At 33.3% G+C, this 24314-nt stretch overlaps 1 protein-coding gene across 5 annotated transcripts in view; it reads right to left on the reverse strand.

Annotated features, from left to right (window-relative positions):
* RTTN (rotatin) overlaps nt 1-24314 on the reverse strand; it is an 80518-nt gene that overhangs the window by 42571 nt on the left and 13633 nt on the right. For 3 of the 5 annotated variants that reach the window (XM_071554904.1, XM_071554903.1, XM_071554905.1), the window contains exons 10-27: nt 23234-23349; nt 21420-21590; nt 19904-20116; nt 18554-18666; nt 17290-17416; nt 15219-15344; nt 13674-13790; nt 11799-11938; nt 11387-11558; nt 10236-10335; nt 8716-8804; nt 6732-6849; nt 6404-6500; nt 5596-5664; nt 5080-5268; nt 3850-4089; nt 2507-2651; nt 1058-1212 (exon numbers count right to left, since the gene is read on the reverse strand). In XM_071554904.1, coding sequence (XP_071411005.1) covers nt 1058-1212; nt 2507-2651; nt 3850-4089; nt 5080-5268; nt 5596-5664; nt 6404-6500; nt 6732-6849; nt 8716-8804; nt 10236-10335; nt 11387-11558; nt 11799-11938; nt 13674-13790; nt 15219-15344; nt 17290-17416; nt 18554-18666; nt 19904-20116; nt 21420-21590; nt 23234-23349 — 2497 coding nt within the window. Of the gene's footprint in view, nt 1-1057; nt 1213-2506; nt 2652-3849; nt 4090-5079; nt 5269-5595; nt 5665-6403; nt 6501-6731; nt 6850-8715; nt 8805-10235; nt 10336-11386; nt 11559-11798; nt 11939-13673; nt 13791-15218; nt 15345-17289; nt 17417-18553; nt 18667-19903; nt 20117-21419; nt 21591-23233; nt 23350-24314 lie in introns of those variants that run through there. The other 2 variants (XM_071554906.1, XM_071554908.1) reach the window with 2 other exon arrangements.

Raw genomic sequence — 24314 nt, forward strand, 5'->3', positions numbered from 1 at the left:
CATCCAGGTTCTGAAAACATAATATTGCATCTGATTACAACAGGGCTACTTAACTAAAAAAAAAAAGACAAATAAGATACAACTCTCATCATTAAGGAGCATGTTAAATAAAGACCAAAAGATTGAGGATGATGGATGTCACAATGAGAAGAGTTGCAAAGCTCAGCAGTAACAGAATCAAAGAATACTCTCAGTTAGAAGGGACCCACAAGGATCAGGGAGTCCAGCTCTTACATGAATGGTGTGTTACACGTGTTTGTTCTGATTCAAGAGACAAGTGAAAAATATTTCCTGGAAAATACAATAAATCTAGAATTCAGTACATAAAAAATACAGGAGTGTGAGATATAACTAGCAGGAATTTCTAGAATATGTCCCTTTTCCCACTGTCAAAATTTTTAGAATACAACCAAGTGGGAATGACGATGAAGGTAACATTTTAAAAGAATACTGACAAACAGTTTTATTGTGGCACTCAAATAAATAAATATTATCTTAAACTGCAATTTTAGTAGCTCTTAGAATACACTTGGATAGATTTAGTGTTGGGGAGGTTTTATGAGAAACTTGAATTAAAAATAATATAAATTTATTTCTGTGTTTGCACAATTGACAGAAAGTTCATGCTAAAAAGCAGTTGGCCTAAATAGGCCAAAAAGGAGTTTAACGAATATAGACATTTCTTGATATTTTAAAATATTTCAATGTTCTACTTTGCAATAAATGTTACAAAATCAAAGAATTATCATTTGCTCAAGTAAATTTTCAGCAGTGAAAAATAAAAAGCCTGTCTTCTCCATGCAACCAATTTAATTATCCAGTTACTGAAGTGACCACTAGCACAGACTTTGTCAAGTATCCTAGTTAATTTCCTTACTCTACAGCAAAAAGGACTATCTAATGTTGATCTTCACTTCAAGAAGCGTATATTCCATTTTTAGAGTTCAGAACAACTGAGTGATGATGGAATTATATTGAAATTCTGACCAGAATTCAGCAGCAATAGGTGCTATGATTCCCAGTCAGAAGTACACAGGCAAGTCCATTGACACTGTACCTGTCAGCCACTGACATGGAACAAACTAACAACATGTTGAAAAGACAAATGAGTTCTTTATCCAGTCGCTGCCTGACAGCAGTCTGTGTTTCATCCATTTCATCCCGCACTTGGGATTCTGGTCGTACCAGGAGGTCCAAAAGGGATTTTGGCTGCTATAAGAAACGAATAAAAATACAGTCACATAATGCATTGTTTAAACTCTGTTTTAAAATCTGCATTAAAGTAGTTTTTCTGTTAAAAGCTTGAAAATTGCACACATTATAAATCACAAATTCCATTATTCTTTTACTAAGAAGTAACTCTGTAAAATGCACAGTGAAAAATTCCTGTAACTAGTAATAACTTAAATCTTGACTCTCCTAAATGCCATAAAAGAATCTACTGTTAAGGCCTTTAAAATTTCCTCGCATTAAATACAGTGTATTTTGAAGCATGAAAGAAAACTCAAAGTTACATACAGCAATAACCCGCAATGAAAAACAGACCACAAAAAAACAGAAAACACAATCATAGCAATATCAGTTCAGGTTGTATCTTGCATATTTCAGCTGCTTGAAAGACTTTATATCAAATGGTTTTAAGATTTTATATTAATACATTGAACGGGCCATAGCTAAAATTTATAGGTTTATCAGCTAATGATATAAATTGAAGCACTTGTACTCTATAAGAAATTGAAATTAGGTCTAAGAGCATTTTTTCTTAAATGTTTAGATTCTGTTTTCAGTTGGGAAAATGCAAGTGCACACAGACTGTATTTAACACAACATACCCTTTGTAAGACCATGAATAATCTTGCCTATGAGAAGAATGGCCTTGCTTTGTAAAGAAAAGTACTTCAAAAACTTCTAAAACTGCAGCCATCACTTTTATCCTTAGTATTTTACTATTGTTTTCATGCACCAAGGCTGAATTATTATATTTCACCAAATATAATACAAGTTGTTCTATATTGCTTTATATTAGTTTCTATTTATTTTTATAATTTCCAATTTTACATATCTTAAATGAATGGATCTCAAATATAAAGCACAGGAGACTAGAAAAAATGGGAGAAAAATCCCTTCTTTAAATATTACACAAGTATTATACTTACAGCAACTAAACTATAACACTCATATAATACCTTTCTTGTGCTTATAAGTATTTTATTTACACATAAAGTGCACCTGAAGTCCGAAGTTTACTGAGAAACACACTGAAAGTAAAAGCCTATGTTCTAACTTTCAGTTCTTGCTCTTAATGTGGGACAGATAATGTTTATTTATCTCTCTCTGTCAAACAGAAGCTTCCAATATAACCATATGGAACCTCACCCTCTAAGTTACATAGATTATATATATATATGTAGCTAAGCTTAATCTTATGCAGATCTATATGAATGTAACATGCATGCCAGTTACATAGTCAAACAAATCATATACATATATACAATCCCATTCTTACATTTTTAAGCAATGATTGCAAGATCCACTTTAGATGGTCTGACTCCAGACTTGATCTCTGCTGTCTAAGCAACTTGTTTAAAAATCTTAAAACATCTACTAAAAGCTTTTCATCCTCCACAGAAGCTGGAAGCACTTGGAGAAACCTGCAACATAAACAAAAATACTTTCATACTTGTTGCACATTAAAATAGAGTTTAAAATCTCAGGCTAATAGGACTGAAGTCACCTGAAAGTGTGAAATTATATAGAACAAATATGTCTATTACACAGATTCAAATACGGAAAACATGGAATTATATTAATATATTATACATATCATGTATTAACTATATTTAAACAGTTTTATGTCAAATACTGGATATATTAAACAATATTATCTGTGTATTATTATAATAGAAAATCGTGATTTATATTTTAAAATGTATTTATATACAGTAAGTATATAATTCTATATAGTAAAAGGTCACTGACAGTAAAGTTAATTAGCTATTAAATACAAGCATTTAATAATAACAACAAAGGCTACCTACACATTCTAAACAATCCTTATTTTAAACATAACATTTTAAATATTAGATGGTTTTTTTGTATATACATTAAAAAACCACATAATTTTTGAGACTGGAAGGGACTTCTGAGGTCACCTGGTCCCTGCCATCCTGCTCACAGCCTGCAGCTGGTTGCTCAGGACCATGTCCAGGCAGCTTTTGACTAACTCCAATGATGGAGATGCCAGAATTTCTCTTTCAACCTCTACCACTGCTTGGGGACCCCTTCACAGTAAAAAAATGTTTCCTGATGTTCAGAAGAAACCGATTGTGCTTCAGTTTGTGGCCACTGCCTCTTGTCACCGGGCACCACTGATATGGTCCTCATTCTGAGCCTTCTCTTCTCCAAGATTCATCAGTCCCAGGTCTCTCACCCTTTCCTCACAGGAATGATGCTCCAGTCTTTCATCAACTTTATGGTGCTTCATTGGATTCCCTCCTGTATATATTCTCCATATGATTCTCTATTATAGTGTAGAGTCCAAAACTGGACAGAGCACTCCAGATATGGCCTCCCCAGTGCTGAGTAGAGGGGAAGGATCACCTGTCTCAACCTGCTGCCCACACTCTTTCTAAAGCAGCCCAGGATACCATTTACCTTCCTTGCTGCAAGGGCACATTGCTGGCTCACGTTCAGCTTGGCATCCATAAGGACTCCCAGGTCCTTTTCTGCAAAACTGCTTTTTAGCTTGGTGAGCCCCAGCTCAATTCCAGAAATTTAAAATATGAGAAGTAGGAATTTACCATTTTAGCATCACAATCTTTAATGGATTTTCGTAGTCAATATGCTTACCTGTTCATTGCTTTTTGCCAAACAAAGCTCTTTAAAATGGTTCCACAAGACCCAGAACTGCATTTTAAGGCAAGTCTGTCATTCAGAACATAGAAACTAAGTCTGATGACAGCACTCCTAACATCCTTGTGGGATGCTGCCTGAATGATTGAATTAAGACAATCCTGCAATCCGTAGTTTGTGTGAGTTATTTTCATTATAAGAATGTCTTCTGGAGATAGTTTTAGCAAGTCTAAAAATCTGAAAAGGTATAGAGAAAAACTGTTAACAGTCAGTATCTTTACAAACTGTTTCAGAGTGTTGACTTCTTCCCTCTCCTGTTTAAATAAAAAGATAAAACAGAAATCACCTTAAAAATTTATTTTGGTTAATTAATTCTTTCTCAAAAAAACCCCCCAACAACAAAAAAAAGCACTTTTTAAATCATGAGGTGTTTGGGTTTTTTTGAGAAATGGCAACTCTCAAAAAGTTACCCAAAAGGTGCTATTTCAACTGTAACAAACTTTTCCTCCATGTTATTATAAATCTTGGTCATTTGGACTATTTTATTTTCCTGTTCCCTTTTTAAGAAATTGCTTTTGCTTTGCCAGAGGGCACATAAAATTAAAATGATCTGTCAAATCAATTACTGCAGGTTCCAGTGCTTCAGTACTACACTATTTACTAATAAAACCTGTAGGACCCTTTACAGAACACAAGCTAAACTTAAGAAATTGTGAAGATGGACAAAGTCATAGATACCATCATTTCCATACTATTAAATCAGGAATCTGCTCAATTAAGAGCCAAAGGAACCACAGAAAAATTTCTTCATTTTCTATTCTTAGTATTGCCATTAAAAAGAATAATTATTTGAAATTTAAATCCTCAAGGATAGAAAGGGCATGCAATTTTAAAGTTGGATAGTTTGTAGTAGAGGAAGACAGGTAGCTTCCTAAAAATCCACAAGGAAAAAGAGCCACAGCACCCATTTAAGATTGTTTGAAATTAGCCTAACCATCAATAATTGTTCTAGACTTCGTGTTAAAATGGAATTTAGGTAAAAAATATTAGCTGTGAGAACATATCTTCATCCTCTGGAGATGCAATCCTTTATGTTTGAAAGAATAGCATTCTCAAACCAGTACCAACTTGAACTGCTATGTGAAGTCAAACACCTATTAAAACTTAATGGAACACTAATTTAACTGAAATATATTGGGATTTGAAATGAAAGATAAAATGGCTCACATTTCTGCTTCCTTCTCATAATTTGTCAGTTGCAATAGGTTTTCAATCCCATGGTACCATGACAGATTCCAAGCCATCTTAAGCATATCTGACACAGGTTTCATAGCCAAGCACTCAGAAGACAATGGCATCACAACAGCATTAGGGCTAACGACATGATGAGCATTGATCCTGACTGGGAGATGATACCTAAAAACAAATAGCAATAATAATTTTTAAAAGTTGTTGGTGAGTGGTTTTTTGTTTCCTTGGTTTTTTAAAAAATTAAATCCTCTATTAGTGCTACCTTTTAAACTTGCAAATCAAGTTTTTGAAACTCTTTTTTTTCAGAAAACAAAGACTTGTGAAAAAAGCTCCATGTTTAAAAACGTTGACAACTTTTGATGTTAAATCCAAGGTTTCCCTTCATTCTCCCACCTCCATACTTCAGGAAGGACAACAAATGGAAAGCAGTAAACTGTAAAATAAACAAAACCAACCACACAAAATAAAACCAACCAAAAAACCATGACCTACCTTCTAACAACAGCAGCAGGTAAACTGAAGGTAGGCATGCCAGTCTCATTATTGGTTATGCCATCAGTCCTGCAAGAGATTTAGTCATAATTATTGTACTCTCTTTTAAAATTTCACTTTCTCATAATGCTACAGTCATTATTTCCTTATTATTTTTATATAGATGTATTTTTTCCTTCAGATAGATCTTGAGAAACCCATTGATGAATAATTTGTATTAATAAACAATGTTTCTTCATGATTATGCAATATTAAGATAGTTATTAGATGGAAAACTTGTTGCAAATATAGTGTACATTAAAAGTCCCACATGCGTGTCTCCCTTTTTCTATTAGAAAAACAAAATAGGCACTGTAATTCTTTTCAGGATATTTCATGTGTGTGAATTTTAAAAGAATATTTTTTTCTCATGTCTATGCAAATTTTAGCTGACATCTTTAAAGACAACTGCTACACAAAAGTCAAAGTAAATAGAAGAATTCTAATTAAGTTAAATTACATGACTATAGATAGTTATTTCATTGTGAAGTTTCTATTTATGGAAAAAGATGTATTACAGACCAATCATGGTTTTTTGAAAAATAAAGTAAACTTACCACTAAGGTATTTTTACTGCAAAAATATGTCATGTACACCTATACAGCATGTAAGCCAAGTGTTGAAACAACTTTATTTGGACTACAAATATGTGATTTTGGATCTATAAAAGTTTAGGGCATAACTTGATAGGAGAGTCAAAATTTATTTCCATTTAAACCTTAGAATTGGAACTAGAGAATATGCTATTAGGTAACCAGCTTTTTCATACCATGTTTCTGTTCTTGCTACTTCATCAAACAACAGAAGACAAAGCAATATTGTAGTTTCAGTTAAAACTGCACGATCACTTTGGAGTGTCAGGGAAACTGAATAAAATAAAGATAATTAAAAACATGTTAGGAAAACATTAACACCTAATAATACATAGGACACTAGTTAAAAGCAGTTGCTCTCCACAGTTTTGTGCCAACATCTTCAACAGATGCCACAACATGGGTAACGCTATCACACAATAGTTTATCATTTAAATATCAGACTCAAGTGATCCAAAGTTCTTAAGAAAGTGATTGGTTAAACATCCAAAATACAATCTTTACCTCTGAATAGCAAAAGCAGTACAGAGGATTGCTGCGCTAGGGACAGGCGAATTTCTGGATCAGCATACACAAGTTTGCGCAAGAGTGTTAGACATGGTAACGCTATGGATTCCATAATCTGCAGGACCAGAGAAAAAAATTAAACAGAGATAACTACTAGCATTATCTATTATGAACTGCTTAGTACATACTATCATACTAGTAAGCAATGTATTCCATCATTTATAATAGAGAAATCTAGAACTTCTTTAGACAAAAACGTTTCATCCAGATGACAACTGTAAATTCATTAAAAATTTTTATTCATTTTTTGTTTGTTTTTTTTTTTATTAATTGATGGTCATTTTAATGGTTTCTGGCTTCACAATACAATAAGTATCAGTGAGTGGCCAACAACATGACCAAACTCACAGCTCCTAGGAGTGAGAAAACAGTATTTCACAGTACCATTACTTTGCCTGTGAGTTTCTCCCTTTAAAATTTGTTTTGTAAACTGTCAACAAATACAGCTAATAGTTTAATTCTGAATGAACAAAAGCTCTGCTTATTTACCATGGAGTCATTTGCACAGCTATAGATAAAACCTTATTTAAATGGTGCTTTTTCTGTCTACTACTTATTTTATCCTCCTCAGTAGCACCTTTTCTAAGAACATCTATGATTTTTTGTTGGTTTTTCTTTGAGGGGAGACCCACAATCTGCAGTAGATTCCCTCAGGATAGCATTCTAATGTCAATGGAGAGTTGTTGCTTGAGCGCTGTCTGGACTAAATTGAAGTTTACAAAGGGCTAAAAATATTATTCTAACGTTCATACCAGGCTCTTACTTGGCTATGAAGGATCTGCTTAGGGCAATATATTTCCAATGCTTGTACTTCTGTAGTATTAGGCAGTATCTACTCACTACACAAACCAAAAATAGCTGCATTACTCTAACGAAGGTAAAATACCAAAAAACTGACATTAAAAAAAAAAACACAGTAACAAAATTGAGAAATCCAAATATTTCAATTGTTTTCAAATGCGTTTGAGTGGTTTACAGAAGTACTTGTATACAAGCCATCATAAACTGGACAAGACATTCCTAAATGCTACAGTGATAAAACAATCTTAGCTATTCATAATTAGGAAAAAACATAACCATTACTGAAGGAGAATACAATTTCCATTAGTTTGAAAAAAATAAGGATTTCCACTAAGCATCAAGAAGTTCTTCTCTCTGGTACACTTCTTGGAAAGAAGTCACTGCTACATGAGAATTCTCATGGTTTCTTAAAATAACTCAAGGTTTGGACTGCTGGACTGTGATAACAATACTGTGCAATCAAGTCAAGAAATATGCAAAAGATTTATCAACTGAAGTTACATTGAGCACCTCATAGCCTAAATATGCTCGCATAAAATGATTTCAAAGAATAAATTTCAGAAAGAAAATCAACAATCTGATTAGACACATTACAAAATGTAAGGCTCCACCACATCTACAACAAATATACAATCAACTCTAAATAGCATCTTATCTCTTGAGACCCTCCTTGGTGAGGTGATCTACTGGTCATAAAATCTGACACATTTATAATACCATGTCATACAATAATATGTAGTTTTTAACTATAATTTGCTTCAGAATTTAAGTTCAGAGCCTATGATATATAACTTAACACTCTGGGGTTTTTTAAGGTCATTAGATTTTTTTTTAGTCTCTACTGAGAAAGCTTCAAGGAAGCTCTGGTATGCTTCAGAATTACACCATACATGGTTATCTGGTTAGCTCTTCTCATAGGTAGGCAAACCATTCCCTCATTAAGAGAATCTCAGCATTATCAGAAATAGAATAAAATACACATTGCAATTACAATTGTTACTAAACATTTGAATTCAGTGCAGTATTAAAGTACAAAATCTAGTGTTATAAGTGCAGAAAAAGGCAAAGTCTACTACTGTCATGCTGCAGTGCTTGCAGAAGAACCTGTAACAAGTTTTACCTTGCCATCCACATGTATGCACTCTTTAAGGTAAGCCAATATCTTTTCTACCACACCCAACTTTTTCACAATGTCATGCATTTTGGTATCTGTAGGAAAAACAGAAGATAGTAAGAATAACTGATTCCACATAAATTTAATACTGAACTTCTTTTTGTAAGATCACAAACACTTGATGTTGACAATGAGTTGCCAAAATTTCCAGTCGTACAGATTTCTACTACCAAGGCAAGCCTCCTCAAACTCTTGTTACCTGGTTACTGTAGCCTCTTAAACACCAGATTCTTAAATATCTTACATAACTTCTTGTAAGAATTTTATGTTCAAGAATTAGAGCAATTCACAATGCAACTCAATTTCAGTCAAATGAAGATTTCACCTTTTTATATTTTAAAATTGCTTATAATTGAATATGGAATTGAAAACGGTATTTACTCAATCACCATATTTTCCACCAATATCCCCCCACAGGATACCTGCTTTAGGAATATTCATCAGCAACCAAAAAGGTATGTCATTTGAGTTTGTTTGGTTTTTAATAACTAAAAAATGATCCTTCATATGACATTTGTCTTGATAAAGCTACATTTTTTTCCTTTACAATTTCATCCTATGCTATGTTTCAATTTTGAAACATCTGAAATCTTTGGCAGCCATAACCAAATGTACTTTTTGAGACAAATAGGTTTATGAGACAGAGTAGGTATTTCCTCATTTTTCTGATAATTTTTCTGACCACAAAAAGTTATTTTTAATATTATGTAAGATTTCACCTTCCCATGGTGAAAAGCTTACACTCTACCATTAGAATTTAAATTCCTTGAAGAAAACATTCTTGAATCAGACATTGAGTATATAGAGTACAAATATCTAGGTTTGAAACTACAGTTATGACCCTGCCTAGAGTAAAATAATGCTCTAAGCAAGATTGTTTATTTGTATCTTAATTCAATCATATCTCCTTTACCAGAATTGATAACTTCTCCCCATGTGAGCAACAGAACTATAAAAAACACCTGTGATTCTTCACTAAGTATAAAATATCTTTAATTCACCTGTGTAATCTAAGAATTAACTTCTCTAACTAAAAAACACCAACAACATAAACATATATATATTTTATATATAAATGATTGCGCATCAGAGTTAGCAATAGCACACAATTTGAATCACCATTGTTTCTGAGACAGATCAACAAACTGATGAACATTAAAAAGGAAAAGCAGAAGGAAAGCCCTTGCAGAGCTTACAGAATTCAGCTTCCTCCTCTACTACCAAAAGGAGCTGTTTTTTTTAAATAAGATTACTGCTCTTTCTTGTTCTTGAGGACAAGAACGACAAATAACTATTTTTATTTTATTTGAGCCAGGACATTACCCACAACAGTGCTAATATTCTGGTCCAACAATATATATAAAAATTACAAAGAGTACTCTTAGCATAAGCATATAGAAAACACAGCAAAACTGTAAGCTCTCAATTGACCAGCATGTGAATACAATTTTTCTGAAGAATTTTACCTTCCAAAATGACAACAAGCTGCTCAGCTGCAGACTTCCTTAAAACTAGGTCAACAGCATCAGAAGTCAAGATATCATACAGCTTTTCAACAGTTTCTGTCTAAAAGTAAAACTATATTAGATTTGTATCCAGTATGGTATCATGACACAAGGTAACCAGCCAAATTTCCCAATGAAAGTGGAAAATAAAAATATCTAAATTCCTTAACAGAATGTATTTGGTTAGGTCCCACATGATATAATAGGAATGTGTGAGGTTAGAATATTTTCGCAACAGATCTCTAATAATACCTGTGGAATATAATAGTCCAACAGTATCTAGTGCACAACAGATACAGATTTATAATAAATAATGGTCAATTGAAGTACTACTACTCTAATTCAAGGACTACGTAAAGCTCAACACTATACAGAAATGCTACAAAATACACTTCCAAGTCTGAAGGGAACTAACTTATGATGGCAACAGGGTTACAGAAGTGGATGGTTAGGATGTAGAGAAAAAGAGTACAAATCAACTGTACAATGAACTGTCAGAATAACTTTTTTCAGAGGGCAAGCATCTTATCGTTTGTTTATCATATTGTTAATCTGTAAGAATTGAGGCTAAGGAAAGAAACAGGATGGAGGGGGGATGACAGAAACGGAAAATCAAAAAGGATATAAGTTTCCCCATGGGTAAAATACTCATGATTTGCTTTTCACTTCGAAAAAGCAGCAACATTAAAAAAACCCACAGACCAAAGTTTCTAATCTGTTTTAGAGTATTCAGTGTCAAAAATCATTGGTGTCTGTTTCAGGAAAAATTCATTTTGTGGGGAAATAAAACCTCTATGTGAGGAAAAAAAAGTAAGATTCTATCCATGCACAATGAAATTGTTATAAACAAAGCAGGCCTGTGTTCTCTGCACTCAGGTTAAGTTTTCTCTGCAGAGAAATAAAAAAAGAAAAGGATTTTTTTTCTTATTGCTGCATATGGTAGCATAAAAATTACTGTTAAAGTTCATACAGAAAGAATGTATCAATGGATTTCTTTTTATGAAACAAGCCAATTTGTATGAAATATTGCAAACTTCTGAAAGGATAACTACAGTGACTGGGTAGGTAGAAGAGCTCACCAATGACACAAAATTTAGACATACTTTACTCACCTTAATTATCGACTCCATTTTATCATCCAATTTTAGCTCAATAGCTCTTTCTATAATAAATAAGTTGGAAATGCTGGCAAGCACATTACTATCCAGATGTGGGCGTTTCAGGTTTGCCCCTTCTTCATTCAACAGATGGAATGCTAAATGCTTAGGTGCTACAGAACGAACCCTATATGAGTAAACAATTAAAATAAATAAATGAAGCCCTCATACTGGAAAATTTTAGTTGTGCAGTTAGAAATTACTTTATAAAATGAATACCGGGGAGGGGAGTAATTATTCAACTCAATATTGATTAATCAACCTTTCCAATCAACCCACTGCATAACAATCAGTGTTTTTTTTAAGAGAAGACATTGTTGTCATCAGCATCAGAGGAGATGCTGAAATGCTACAGAGCATTACTTACAACTGCTTTTTTGAGAAGAGAAGACGCAGAGCAGCCTGTAGCCTAGCAGTTCTGGAGAGCAGACCCTCTCCTTTCTCAGAGCTTGTTTCACTCAAAGAGAGGATGCAGTTACCTAAAGTATCTTTTGTGTCAGCATAACCCTAAGAAAAAAACCAAAAATTTCCAAAATTAAAAAAATGCACTTACTAACTTAGAAAATTAGACAAGCTAACTCCATTTTTAGAGGTTAAGGGAGGCTGGGGAAGAAAAAAATTAAGTAAGTATTCAAAATCTGCAGACTAATATTCCACTCTGAAAACAATTTTAAAAAATAGTAAATGAACCTGTACATAAATAAAAATAAAGATTTTTTTACATGGCCCAGAGGTACTTTGACCTGAAGTTTTACCCTTCATTATATTACCATGATGCTGCTCTGTAAGGCCAGTTTCCATTTCAATAAACAGAATTCAGTCCCTACAAGAAAGTTGCTTCAAAACTTTAAATTCTATCTATCTACAGATCTTTGTCAAAGCATTTTCACATACAAACAGAAAAAACAGATTCAGTTATGTCAAGCAATGATACTGCAAACCTTTTAAAAGTAGAGTAAAATACATTGCCTTTTATATGCATTGGGTAAACAGAGGCCTCTCTAAAGCTCTACTCAAATATCTATTGTGCATAGCCACTACAGGCTATAGAGGGAAATTCTACTCACAAAAATTTCTCACATTTAGCCTACAGCTTATACTAAATCCCCATCTATTTAATCTTGAATATCAATCATATGTTGGATGTGTATGCACATAACAGAACACCTAAAACTACTGGTTGAGAAAAATCTTAAGTAATCTTTCTCCCGCCCCTTTCAAGTTCTCAGTGTATTTCCTCTGCATATCTCTCTGCCTGAGCCACCTATTTCATAGCCCGCCTTATTTGTAATTATTTTTGCCTTGATTTTTGTGCAGCTTGAGTAAAGGCTTAAGTTCCACAAGCAGCTTTTTCAACTTATGGCAACTGAGATGCAGGCAACTAATGAATACACAGCAGTGAAACAATTCAGTAGGTATAAATATCAGGAGAGGTATTTTTAGAGAAAACAAAGACAAAATGTATACTTGGATATATTAACTAAGTTTAAAAAAAACAGAAATAAGGCAAAAAAGAAGGTACATGCAGTAAAATATCTAATCTGGAAGTCTACAGCCAGATCACAAAAAGGAAATTTCAAGTACTAGAGAAAAAAACAGCAAATAATTCAGATGAAGTAATTAGGCTGAAAATCAGACTTAGAAAGGCAAAAGTTCTCAGTATATCAAGCTGAGAGTAAAGATAACGAAAATAAAATTTACACATTGTTGGAAATATAAAGACTAAGGTCTAAAGATAATAGTAACTGCTGATACTTGTATAATACTGGAAGCAAAGAAACAAAAAATTATCAAAATATACTGAAAATACAGCTTACACCTTTTGCTATTTTTTGAGTATGTGTTTGATCAGAAAACTGTATCAATATCATAGAGGAGTTATAATTTTCGAATTTTGGATATGAAGGACATTCTAATAATTATCATCTGATTTTAAAAAGCATACATGTTTTAATCTGTACTTGGATTATCCATTTGTGTCTTCAAACCATTTACGTTCCAGACAGTACTCGCCCATTTGTACAACATCCCAAATTTCATATTCAGTAATACCTGTTTAAAATTTGTCCAAAAATTCAGCATATTAACTCTGATAGATATTAGGACCCCTATAAAATATTTCTCCATTTGACATCTGTCTGTAGGTATACTACTGCTAATCTATTTTCCATCTCCTGTCTGTTATTTAACATGATCTACATGATTTTGTACATCAAATTCAGACTGAAGCACTTAAAAGTACCTGTAAAACAGGAACGACAGGACAGAGGGCCTCAATAAACTTGTTCCAAGTCAGTACTTCCATCATTAACTGTCCTTGTAATAAATGTATCAGAATGGCCTTGGCTGTTGAGTTCACCTGCTCAATAACAAACAAAACCATACCACAAATGCAACTTCCAACGTGCCTAAGTTAGTTTGTCAATGGTGTAATTGGAAATGTTATACAAAAACATGTCAAAGACAAATATTATTACGGTAGAATGTTACTTTTATATTGCCAGTTAGAATAAACTTTAAGCTGTTCGAAAAGCCTCTCACAGGAAACACACAAATAGTTCTGCCTAAATAGCATCCAATCTTTCCCCTTAGAACTCTGGCTTGTCTTGTCTGAAATAAAATAAATCATTACTTCAATTTATAGTATTGGTCTGTCTATCCTGCCATTAAAAATATTCTGTTTCTTTTCTTTCCTGATCCTCCCTTTCTGGGGCATTTTAATCCCAATTTATGATAAGCATCTGGAGATACAGGAAGAGGAGAGACTTAAAGCCTCTTACATGGCCATTTCACTTGCTTGAGGCAAACAGTCAGAAAAAGGTTACCAATTATTTCAAATTGTACAATAATTCATCTGAAGTGCTTTAGCAAAAAGGAAAGAAGGTATATGATAGAGCAGTTATACTGTATTCATGTACGCAGTATACAATCTATACAATATGCAATATTAAAGTATTTACAAGCTATAACTACTACCTCAATTGGAATAAAGGGGAAAATCCACTTCTCAGAATTCACTCTTCCTTACATAGCCTAAAAACACCTACTATTAGCAGCTAAAATCCTGCATTTTATGCCAGAGCTAAAAAACTCTCTCAGCCCAGCCAATAAGGACAGGCTTTGATTACACAACTCTAGCCTATCTTTAAACAGAGACTGGCTTTATAAAATCATATGGCAAATCTTAAGCCCAACCTTGGAATACAAGGTTCTTCTCAATTTTTTCTCATTGTTACATGCCTGAAAGATTCAATTGATGCTTTATGGAAACTTAAGTAGCAGATATACATCCAAGAAGTAAGAAAAAAAAAGGCTTGGATATGATCTTCATTATCTATTCTGTTAAAAGTAAAATAAAAATACAATATAAGGTAAGGAGAACAAAATTTTGTAAACATACATTCTCTGTCTCTGATAATTTTAAATTCAACATGCAATATCAATTGAAATCTATTTCTTATGCTTGCCCAACCAGTAAGAGAAAACTGTCAGTCTTTTCCATATGGCATCCATTGAAGTAGTCAAAATAAATACTTTCCTTGCAAAAGACAAATAACATACAAAGTATAAACATATAGCACATTAAATATATTTAATTCTCCTTTTAAAATGCTCAGATCATAAAAAAAATTTCCATTTACTACAACTTCACTATTTGCACAGCTCTTCTATATAAAAAAAAATATTTAGTCAAAACTTCAGGTAAGCCTCAGATAACTGTGGAGAATATCAACACGTACTTTTTGTGTGCACATCAACTTATAAATATAGCTAGTAAACACAGTACCTCATTCTTATCTTCCTGAAGGCCAAATGTACAGATTTCATATAACACTTTAGGATGTAGAAGAAAATGTACTCCGTGGCAGATTGAAGACTTTGGCTTTGCAATATTACGAATACCTAAACAGTCCTTCAGTAGAAATAAAGTCAGTTAGTTTAAAAATTCAAAACAGTCTCCAGTACTACATCTTATTTTACAGACTGCCTGAAGCTGTCATGCAGGGAAAGGCTTCATCCATGTACTTTGGATGACTAGTTCTGAAAGCTAAACATTACAGCCCTAGAAGAAACACAATCTTTATAGACCACTGATTGAAAATTCCTGTTACTACACAGGACTAAGAAATAAAAAATAATTTTGTTTTTATTTTAAATAATAGTGAAAATAAATCAGAACAACTATATATGTTGTTCAGCATTACATTAAAATAAGGAAAATCTGTATCAGGTAGGTAAAAATCTCACAAAAACCGACAAGTATCATTCAGAGGAGATAGAGGGTTTTTTCAGAAAAGACTAGCTCCAGCATATTTGCACATTAGTGAATTACACTATAAGCATACTAAGTATAGATTATGTCCATTATAGAAAATAAAAATTACAATGAAGCAGCATAACAATACACAAAAGTGATTTATATTTTGTGAGCCAATTTTACTGAATAGCTAAAATGACATGATGAATATGACAATGTCATTCTCAACATAGAGTACAGCCATACTTCTAGGAAGTTCACGCTCTTTATTCCTTGGACTATCATTACAAAAAACTAAGGCAGTGATAAAATATCCATATAAAGCAAAAATCAAGACACACACAATCCACACATACACACACACACAAACTCCTCAAAAAATCCAAGAAACCAAACCAAAAAACAACAAAACAAGGAGTACATGAAAGGATTCACGTGTTCTTAAACACAACTCATATATTACACATATATTATGTATACACATGAACAAAATAAAAAAAAAATCAAAGAGAAGTGAAAAATCCCTATGAAGCAAATTGAATCTGTCCTTGAAAAATGGGCCTCTGTGGACCTCATGAAGTTCCAGCATGGACAAGTGCAAGGCCCTACACCTGGGCTGGGGCAATCCCCAATATTGATACAGACTGGGGAATGAACAGATTTAGAGCAGCCCTATGGAGAATGATTTGGGGATTCTGGTGGATGTAAAGCTGGGCATGAGTTCACAATGTATACTCATAGCCCAGAAAGCCAAACTGCTGCATCCAGGGCTGCATCAAAAGAAGCGTGGCCAGCAGGTCAAGGGAGGCGATTCTGCTCCTCTACTCTGCTCTCATGAGACCCCACCTGGAGTGCTGCATTCAGGTCTGGGGTCCCCACCACAAGAAAGCCAGGGACCTGCTAGGCCACAAAGGAGGGCCACAAAGATGATCGGGGGCTAAAAGAGTTGGGGCTGTTCAGCCTGGAGAAGAGAAGGCTCTGGGGAGACCTCATAGTAGCCTTCCAGTATTTTCTAAGCGGTCTTGTAAGAAATATGGTTTTAAACACAGAGAGGGCAGATTTAGACCAGATACAAGGAACAAGTTTTTTACTATCAGAGTGATAAAACAGGTTGCCCACAGAGGTGATATATCCCTGGAAATAGTTAAGGTCTGGTTAGATGGGGCTCTGAGCAACGTGATCTAGTTAAATGCCCCACCTCAAATGAGTCTGTGATTCAAAGAATCTCATGTCAGCAGACAAACTGAACACTTAAATTCTTTTCAAATGGAAAACAAAACAAAAAATCTGTATAACAGCAGCCAGAACACAAAGTAACCAGCATTATTAAGAAGCCTTTAAAAAATTCCCTCTTTTCAGTTGCCACTTTTCCCCCTCTAGAGATCCCATCACTTTGAAATGCAGTACCAGATATATAACCTAACCAAGCTGATTTAACACCAAAAATATAACAGCAAACTGCAAACCCAGGCCTACAAAGATTTTCCAGCAGTTAACATGGTAAACTGACATTGCATTAAAAATGATTTTAATCATGAAATCATGTAATATGCATTATTGAGTGCAACACAAAGAGTGTTAAGGCAGTATTAGTTCTAACCTTAACCACTTCCAAACAGCAGCGATAGGCTTCGGCTTTTATATTCAACAAAGGATTAGACAACAGACGGAGAAGCACCTTCTGACCATCTGCCTGGAGCAATGAGTTGGCCTCAGCAGACTTCCAACTAAAAATGAGAAATAATTAATTTCACTATTGTTTACTTTACAGTACCCAAAGAAGTCTACAAAAACTTTCCTGTTCAATTTCCGGATAATTTCTGAAAAATACTTCCTGGAAGGGTATACATCCTGAAAAATAGACAAAGTCCAGAGATCACAATATATTTGCCAAAATCATAGTATCAATCTTCATGCTTGTATATTTATTTTATACATGTAGGTAATCAAAGACTATACATTTCCAAAATTCTCTCATTGAATCAAGAGCCTGACAAACATTTATGTTCATCTGAAAACATAAAATTCGACTCAGCTTCAATAGGCCCCTTAGATCATAGATGTGATTGCAAAAAAACACCTGTGCTTTCAGTATTTTTTCATTATGAGGTCCATCTCACTATCACAAAGTGAATTGAAGTCAGTTAAAAAAAATGAATTCCCTGTGTGAAACACTAAGCAAATATTAATTAATTCTAAAAGCATTGGAACACTGAAAAATGTTTTGACATTTCATAACTTAAAAACATTTACTGGACAGTTCTCCAATGCAGTTCCCTTTGAAAAAAAAATCCCTAACATCAAGTTCTGAATCAGTATAAAATTAAATTTTTGCTTTTCTAATCCAGTATTCAATACAGAACTTTTTCAGACATCAGAGGGGTAACTTATTCTCTAACTAGAGACATGGAAAATCTAAAAAGCAAGAAAAACATGCTGTTTAATAAATGAGATGCCATATTGTAACATTAAGTATTTACAATAAAGTAAGTCCTTCACAATTTGTGAAAGTAAAATAAAACTAAGTCATACAAATATACTCGTAACAAAGGACTTAAAAAGTCTGAAGAACAAGTCCAAGTGTTTTAAGATTGTTTCTCTGTATATCACATAACTTCAAATATAAAATCATAAAAGTTTATACATAGAATAAAACATTAAGTTTCTAGCACCTGAAATTCAAATTTCAAGAAATCCACTACAGAATAACACAAATCAGTCAGAAGAGACCTTTCAATGGCTAAATGAAAACAACTGTTCAAATACAGTGAATAAACAAGTTGAGCTTCTATTTGAGAAACTTTAACGATTAAAAAAAAAGATTATATTTTCACAAGCAGTGTTTTAAATAGTAATGTACTCACATAATTGAGCATATGTGGATGCATTCCTGAAGCAAGGGAAAGTGTTGGTGGAAAGGTAGACTAATCAAGGCCTGATCTGCCAACTCTACTAATTCAGAAAGATTCTTGTCTCCCTGTGAAATAAAATGAAGAGAAGAAAGAAACTATTAGAATTCATAACATTAAAAGCATCCAATGTTATTGTATAACCTTTAAGAAGTTATCATAATTTAATATTAAGTAGGTTTTGGTTTAGTCTTTCACAGAGAAGTTTGTAATTAACTAATTCAATACATTTCAAACGAAAAAAAAAATTAGAATCTGCTCCTGAGAGCTGAAAACCCTTCAGCTGCTGAATCCAAATCAAATTCTGTAAACTCTGTGGGAATAATGTATGTCTAACATTTCACAGCATGAATACTATAACTCTATTTTTTTAATCATTATGCATTTTATGTGAGACGAGTATAATGGCAGATTTAACTATTAAACATTTTTAAAAATCACTATTAATATTAAAGAGCAAGTTTCATTTTTAAAAATTTCAATACATATGTCTCCATCATATTTGGTTACCAAATACATTAAACATGAGCTATTTAAATTTGATAGAGTTAACTTCATTGTAAACAGTATTTTATGAACAAAGTATTGCTTCTGTTAAGTTCAGAACCAGCCTAAATAAAAGAGAGATTAACTCTGATTTAAGACAGCACTATATTTATATTGCTGTATTTTATTCATATTTATTTTCGTATCAGTGGAATCAGTACTTTGCAAAATTGTTTGTCTATTTAGATAATAGAGAAGAGTATTTCAGTACTGTGCTAGAAACTCTTGACTAATAAAGCAAGGTACATTGGTTGTGCTCATAAAAAAGTGAAACACACAAATCTCAGCCAGCCTAGAAGCAGTTGTTTATTAAAGGTACAATTCTCAAAGTAGATGGGATTTAAAATTTTCTGAACAATATATTTAACTACTAGACAACATATATACACACATACTATATATTTAAATAAAAATAAAATGAATAGGGTATTATAAATATATTTATCATATATGGGGATATATTTATATAAATAAAAATAAATAAATAATTCCCTGCTTCTTATTTCTTTGCCCATAAAAGGTCCTGTGCTCACATCCAATCTCCAGTTGTTTATTTCTTTGTCTTTACTTGGGACAAGATTTTTTTACAATCAAGACTAGTATTATGAAAACAAATATAAATTAACTAGATCTTGCTTCATATGGAATTCTCATACTTATGGATCTTCTGCTATGTGTTACTCTACAATTTTTACCACAGAAAAAACAAAGGAAGGAGATTTGCCTGCAGAAAGTATTTTATATAATAAAATTCCACACCTTTTTATGAACTTCAGCCATAAAGCTACAAGTGCATTCAATCGAATATGCAGCTTCTGAAACCTGTTTATAAATACTGTAGTTCTCAGTGCTCATCTGCTCCAGATAGGCTGCAATGGATTCATGAATGCTTGGATATTCCAAGGAGAAGGACATGTCCAGAGAGAGAAGAAATAAAGCATTCAGCAAACTCTTTTGTATAACTTTACTCGCCTTTGAAAAAGAAAACAACTGTAAGAATAACAGCCTGGAAATACAGTAAAACCAACAATAGTATTTGCAGTCATTCAACAAGTACAATCACTACTGCTGGTTAAAAATTAGAGAAATTAGTATTGTTCAATGAGTTATGTATGTAGATTTTTTTTTCATTGAAAGGTGACAGTTGATTAGATGTCACTCCTAATATCAGACCTTCAACCGTCACATAAATTGTGTATAATCCAGGCACAGCACTAACACATACAGCTGGCCAGCGTCAATTCACTGTCTGACCACGAGATGGCAGAGAATACACGGACCACAACTACCCATGCATTTAATGAAAAGCTATCTACAATTCCATGTGGTCATATTGCAAACTAAAAGCTGGGATTTCCCTTTTTGGTTTCATTTTTTTTTATTTTTAACTGCAATTATTCAGTATTCTTTCAACTAAAATTTTGACCTCAAATACAGTAACTTTTTTCCAACTCCTTCCTGTCATACACAGAATGGAAATTTTATGTTATGCACATAAGACATAAAGGCAAGAATTATAAAAACTCATTAGATTAGTATGCACTTATTTTCAGGTACAAGATGTAAAATTTGTGACAAAACCCCTGTAACTGAAAATCAATCTTCAACTCTGATTGAATAATGTCTGAAAAAAAGCTACACTTCACTAAAAATTGGTCCAAAAAATTTTAAACCCATTTAGGTTTAAACACCTAATGCTTTCCATCACACAAAAATTTCATCGGACTTTCCTATCTGAAATTAACAGAAAAACCTCCACCCTAAAAAAACCAACCAAACAACAAAAAAATCCCGGAAGAGCTACATCATAGTTTCTTGTAAAGAGCACTGGAAGCAAAGAACAATTAAAATCACTATGATGTACGCAACATAACTCCTTACTATGTTTCCTCAGATTAAGAGTGGTGATTTTAAATGTTATGCAGTTCTGGTTTTACTTGCATGGATACTATAAATGAGCAGGGGGTAGCAGAGCTTTGCAAACTGTGTATCATCCCAGAAAAAAATCACTAGGAGGCGAAAGAACACTGAATTTCAAAAACTCGTTTAAAAACTATTAAAAACGATTTTTAAGATTTGAAATCTGTGGTACACACTGATAACTGAAGAATGGACAAAGCTGCCCTCTGTGTTCATACATCAGCCAGTGTAAAATAGATCAATTTCTCTGTCCAGTGCTATTTTCCCAGTATTAATCCCTGAGGCAGGCATCACTTTCTGCCCTCTTAAAATGCATACACAAAAAAACAATCACTTATAATTAGTAATGTCATACCTTTTCTACAGGGAGAAGTATTTGCAGCAATCTAACAGTGAAGAGTGAAATGCTAATAAATGCCATTCTGTGATGCACCAACATCACCTTGGGCTGTTCTGCACTTATATTGGTTTTGTGATATAATATAGTTTCTCCAAGCAAACCCAAGACCAGAAGCAATTTGTCTTTCTGAAAACAAAATCAGAAATACAATAATCAGAAAAAAAAAGAAACATTCCATATTTACAGTGTTTATACAGCACCCACAGTAACACAATTATACCAAATAAGCTAAAATTGCATAAATACCCAGCACAGTTAGTCATACAGAACTCTGCAGTAGACCTCAGTCTACTTTCACTTTTACTTCTGAATACTTGCTCGGTAATTACCCTTTACCGGTTGCTCTTGCACCTTTCCTCTCCCACTTTTCTCCCCTCACCCTCACCTTAATTTCTGCACCCCACACTTTCAAACTTCAGTTTTAACATGGAAGTATTAAAGCCTGATCTGAACCTTCAAATAAAGTTTTCTTTACTATAAATACATAAATAAATAAATAAATAAATTCAAATCCTAAACTTTGTCAACATCAAAGGTTTTTTTCATCTCATTCATTCTCAAAGGAAAGACCAAAGTTGTTTTTTCCCTCTCTCCTTTAAAAAAAAATCAGTCTAATTGTATACAATTACCCAGCTTATTTGCCGAATTTTGCTTGTTAGTAGCCTGGAAGTAAACATTATCCTACTAATAATGGTCAGTATGATATACATGTGATGATGCCCACAGTTTATATGTCAGTTTGATAGAGTTGTAGACAATGAAACATACTGCTTCAGATCATAAAACAACTAGACAAAGAGATATTAAGTTTCTTAGATGAAATGTTCTGCAAGACATCTTCAGCACTGACTTGATAAATTCTAGTAGATTTTCACAGATCAGTAGCTTAAATTAAAAAAAATTCTCATTTTCCATTAGATCCTATAAATAATACAAAGGTCAACATTTATAAAATAGAAAATAAGGAAGCCTACAGCTGTATTTCAATTAACTAATATTGCAGTTATTACTGTTTCTTATTCAGTGGTATTTTCATGAATTCTAACAAGTCAGGTGCATTTAAGACTACATTTAATTCAAGTTTTTACACAAGTTTCGGTCTGAAACTCTGGCATGTTTGCTGTGTGCCTAAGCTATGTTAGCTTACACTTCAGCTTTCACTTCTCTTCAAAAAAGTAAGTCAGCCAATATTATTTCATCTGTTATTCACATTTCATATATATAACACAACTGTGCTCAGGTGTATTTCCAGCCATGTGAATTATTTGGTCAACCTTATTAATTCTTTGAATCTCTTTCTTTCTCAGCTAAGAAACATAGTTAAGGACAGCTGAAATCTTTGCAAGGATCCTGTTCCTGTGTAGGAAATGGCTAGCATGTATGCATCTTACAATTCTAGTCTAGAATATAAACAGTTATCTCCCTAATTTTAAATAGATAGTTTATAAGGAGTAAAGAATGTGAAAATGGCCATTTATAGCAAATCAGTCTCCAACATTTATAGACAGTGCTTTCCACTCAGATTCCCTTCCCTATATGTGTTTCTCTCAATGGTTGCTTATTTTCTTGAGATGAAACTCCAAGTATTGTCTGGTAAAAGAACTTACATTTTTAAAAAATAATAATAGAATTAGTAATAGAACACTTAAAATTTTCAAAAGAGTAGATCAGCAAAATAATAGACATGTGCATGAATCACTGCAGAAAATGTCAAAGGCTTATAAAAGAAGACTGCTAAATATGTCTGAACAAAGCCTGAGGAATATTACCAATTCCAATGCAAAAAGGCTATCATCTTCCCAAACATTTTCAGAAATAGCATCACCAATAAGGAACATGTCTTCAACAAGCAATTCAAGAACTTCCACTGTCACTCTCCGACTGCCTAGGAACACAAACGAGAGGATAAATTCAAATGCACACAAAATATTATATTTTGATATTCAGAAGACACCATTGCAAACAAGGGTTTATTCTAAATATAAAATTAATTTTCCCATACACTCCTACAAAACTAATGCTAACTTTCCTCAACCACCAAGAGCTCTGAGTCACAGAAGATGAAAACCAGCCAAAACTACACAGAAGACATTAAAGCAATTGTATACTTGAAAAAGTCTACATTTCCTTAAATCCTATAGTAAAATTATTTAAGAAAATAATAATGAACTTAATTACAAGTGTAAATCTGATTACTGAACTTCTTCAAAATTCAGAATAATGTCACTGGTTTCCCCCACCCAGACTGCTGTACATCAAATCCTGTGTATGTATTACCTAGTCCTGTTAATCTGCATTTTGGTATAGCAGGAGCACCTTTCTTCACAGATCATTTTGTTTGAGATCTTCTTTTGACAGGTAAGATGAATATCCACTTTATCTACTTGGACTATTCCTCATAACAATTTTTCCCCTTTGTTTTTAGGCTAATATTTATTCATTTGTATTGCTTCTTCTGAGTTTCTCTCAAGAACAAGGCAAAGCTGGCATACTAGTGACTTTCATACTTTGTACAGCTTTAAACTTGAACACATGGCCACAGAAAAAAATGAGCTTAAACAGGTACAGCCTACATTTACTACAAATATAAACCTCCCTCTAATTTCCCCAGATAATAAGAGAACAGAGGAGAAGCAGTTCAAGGCTAGAAGGTTTGGTGAAGAACAAGGCAGAATACCTGGAGCCAGACCAAATACTTTCAGCCACATCCAACGGAGAATGCCAAAACTGTCTGGCATCCTAAGGAACCATACGGTGACAGTTTCCCCTAAATACTCGATTTACTGCAACTGTTGGCTTCCTTACTTGTGGACAGTATGTTTCTATAAAAAACCATGGATGGATTTCACA

Source organism: Pithys albifrons, chromosome 4 (assembly GCF_047495875.1).
Source record: "Pithys albifrons albifrons isolate INPA30051 chromosome 4, PitAlb_v1, whole genome shotgun sequence".
In the NCBI taxonomy this organism is placed as follows: Eukaryota; Metazoa; Chordata; class Aves; order Passeriformes; family Thamnophilidae; genus Pithys; species Pithys albifrons.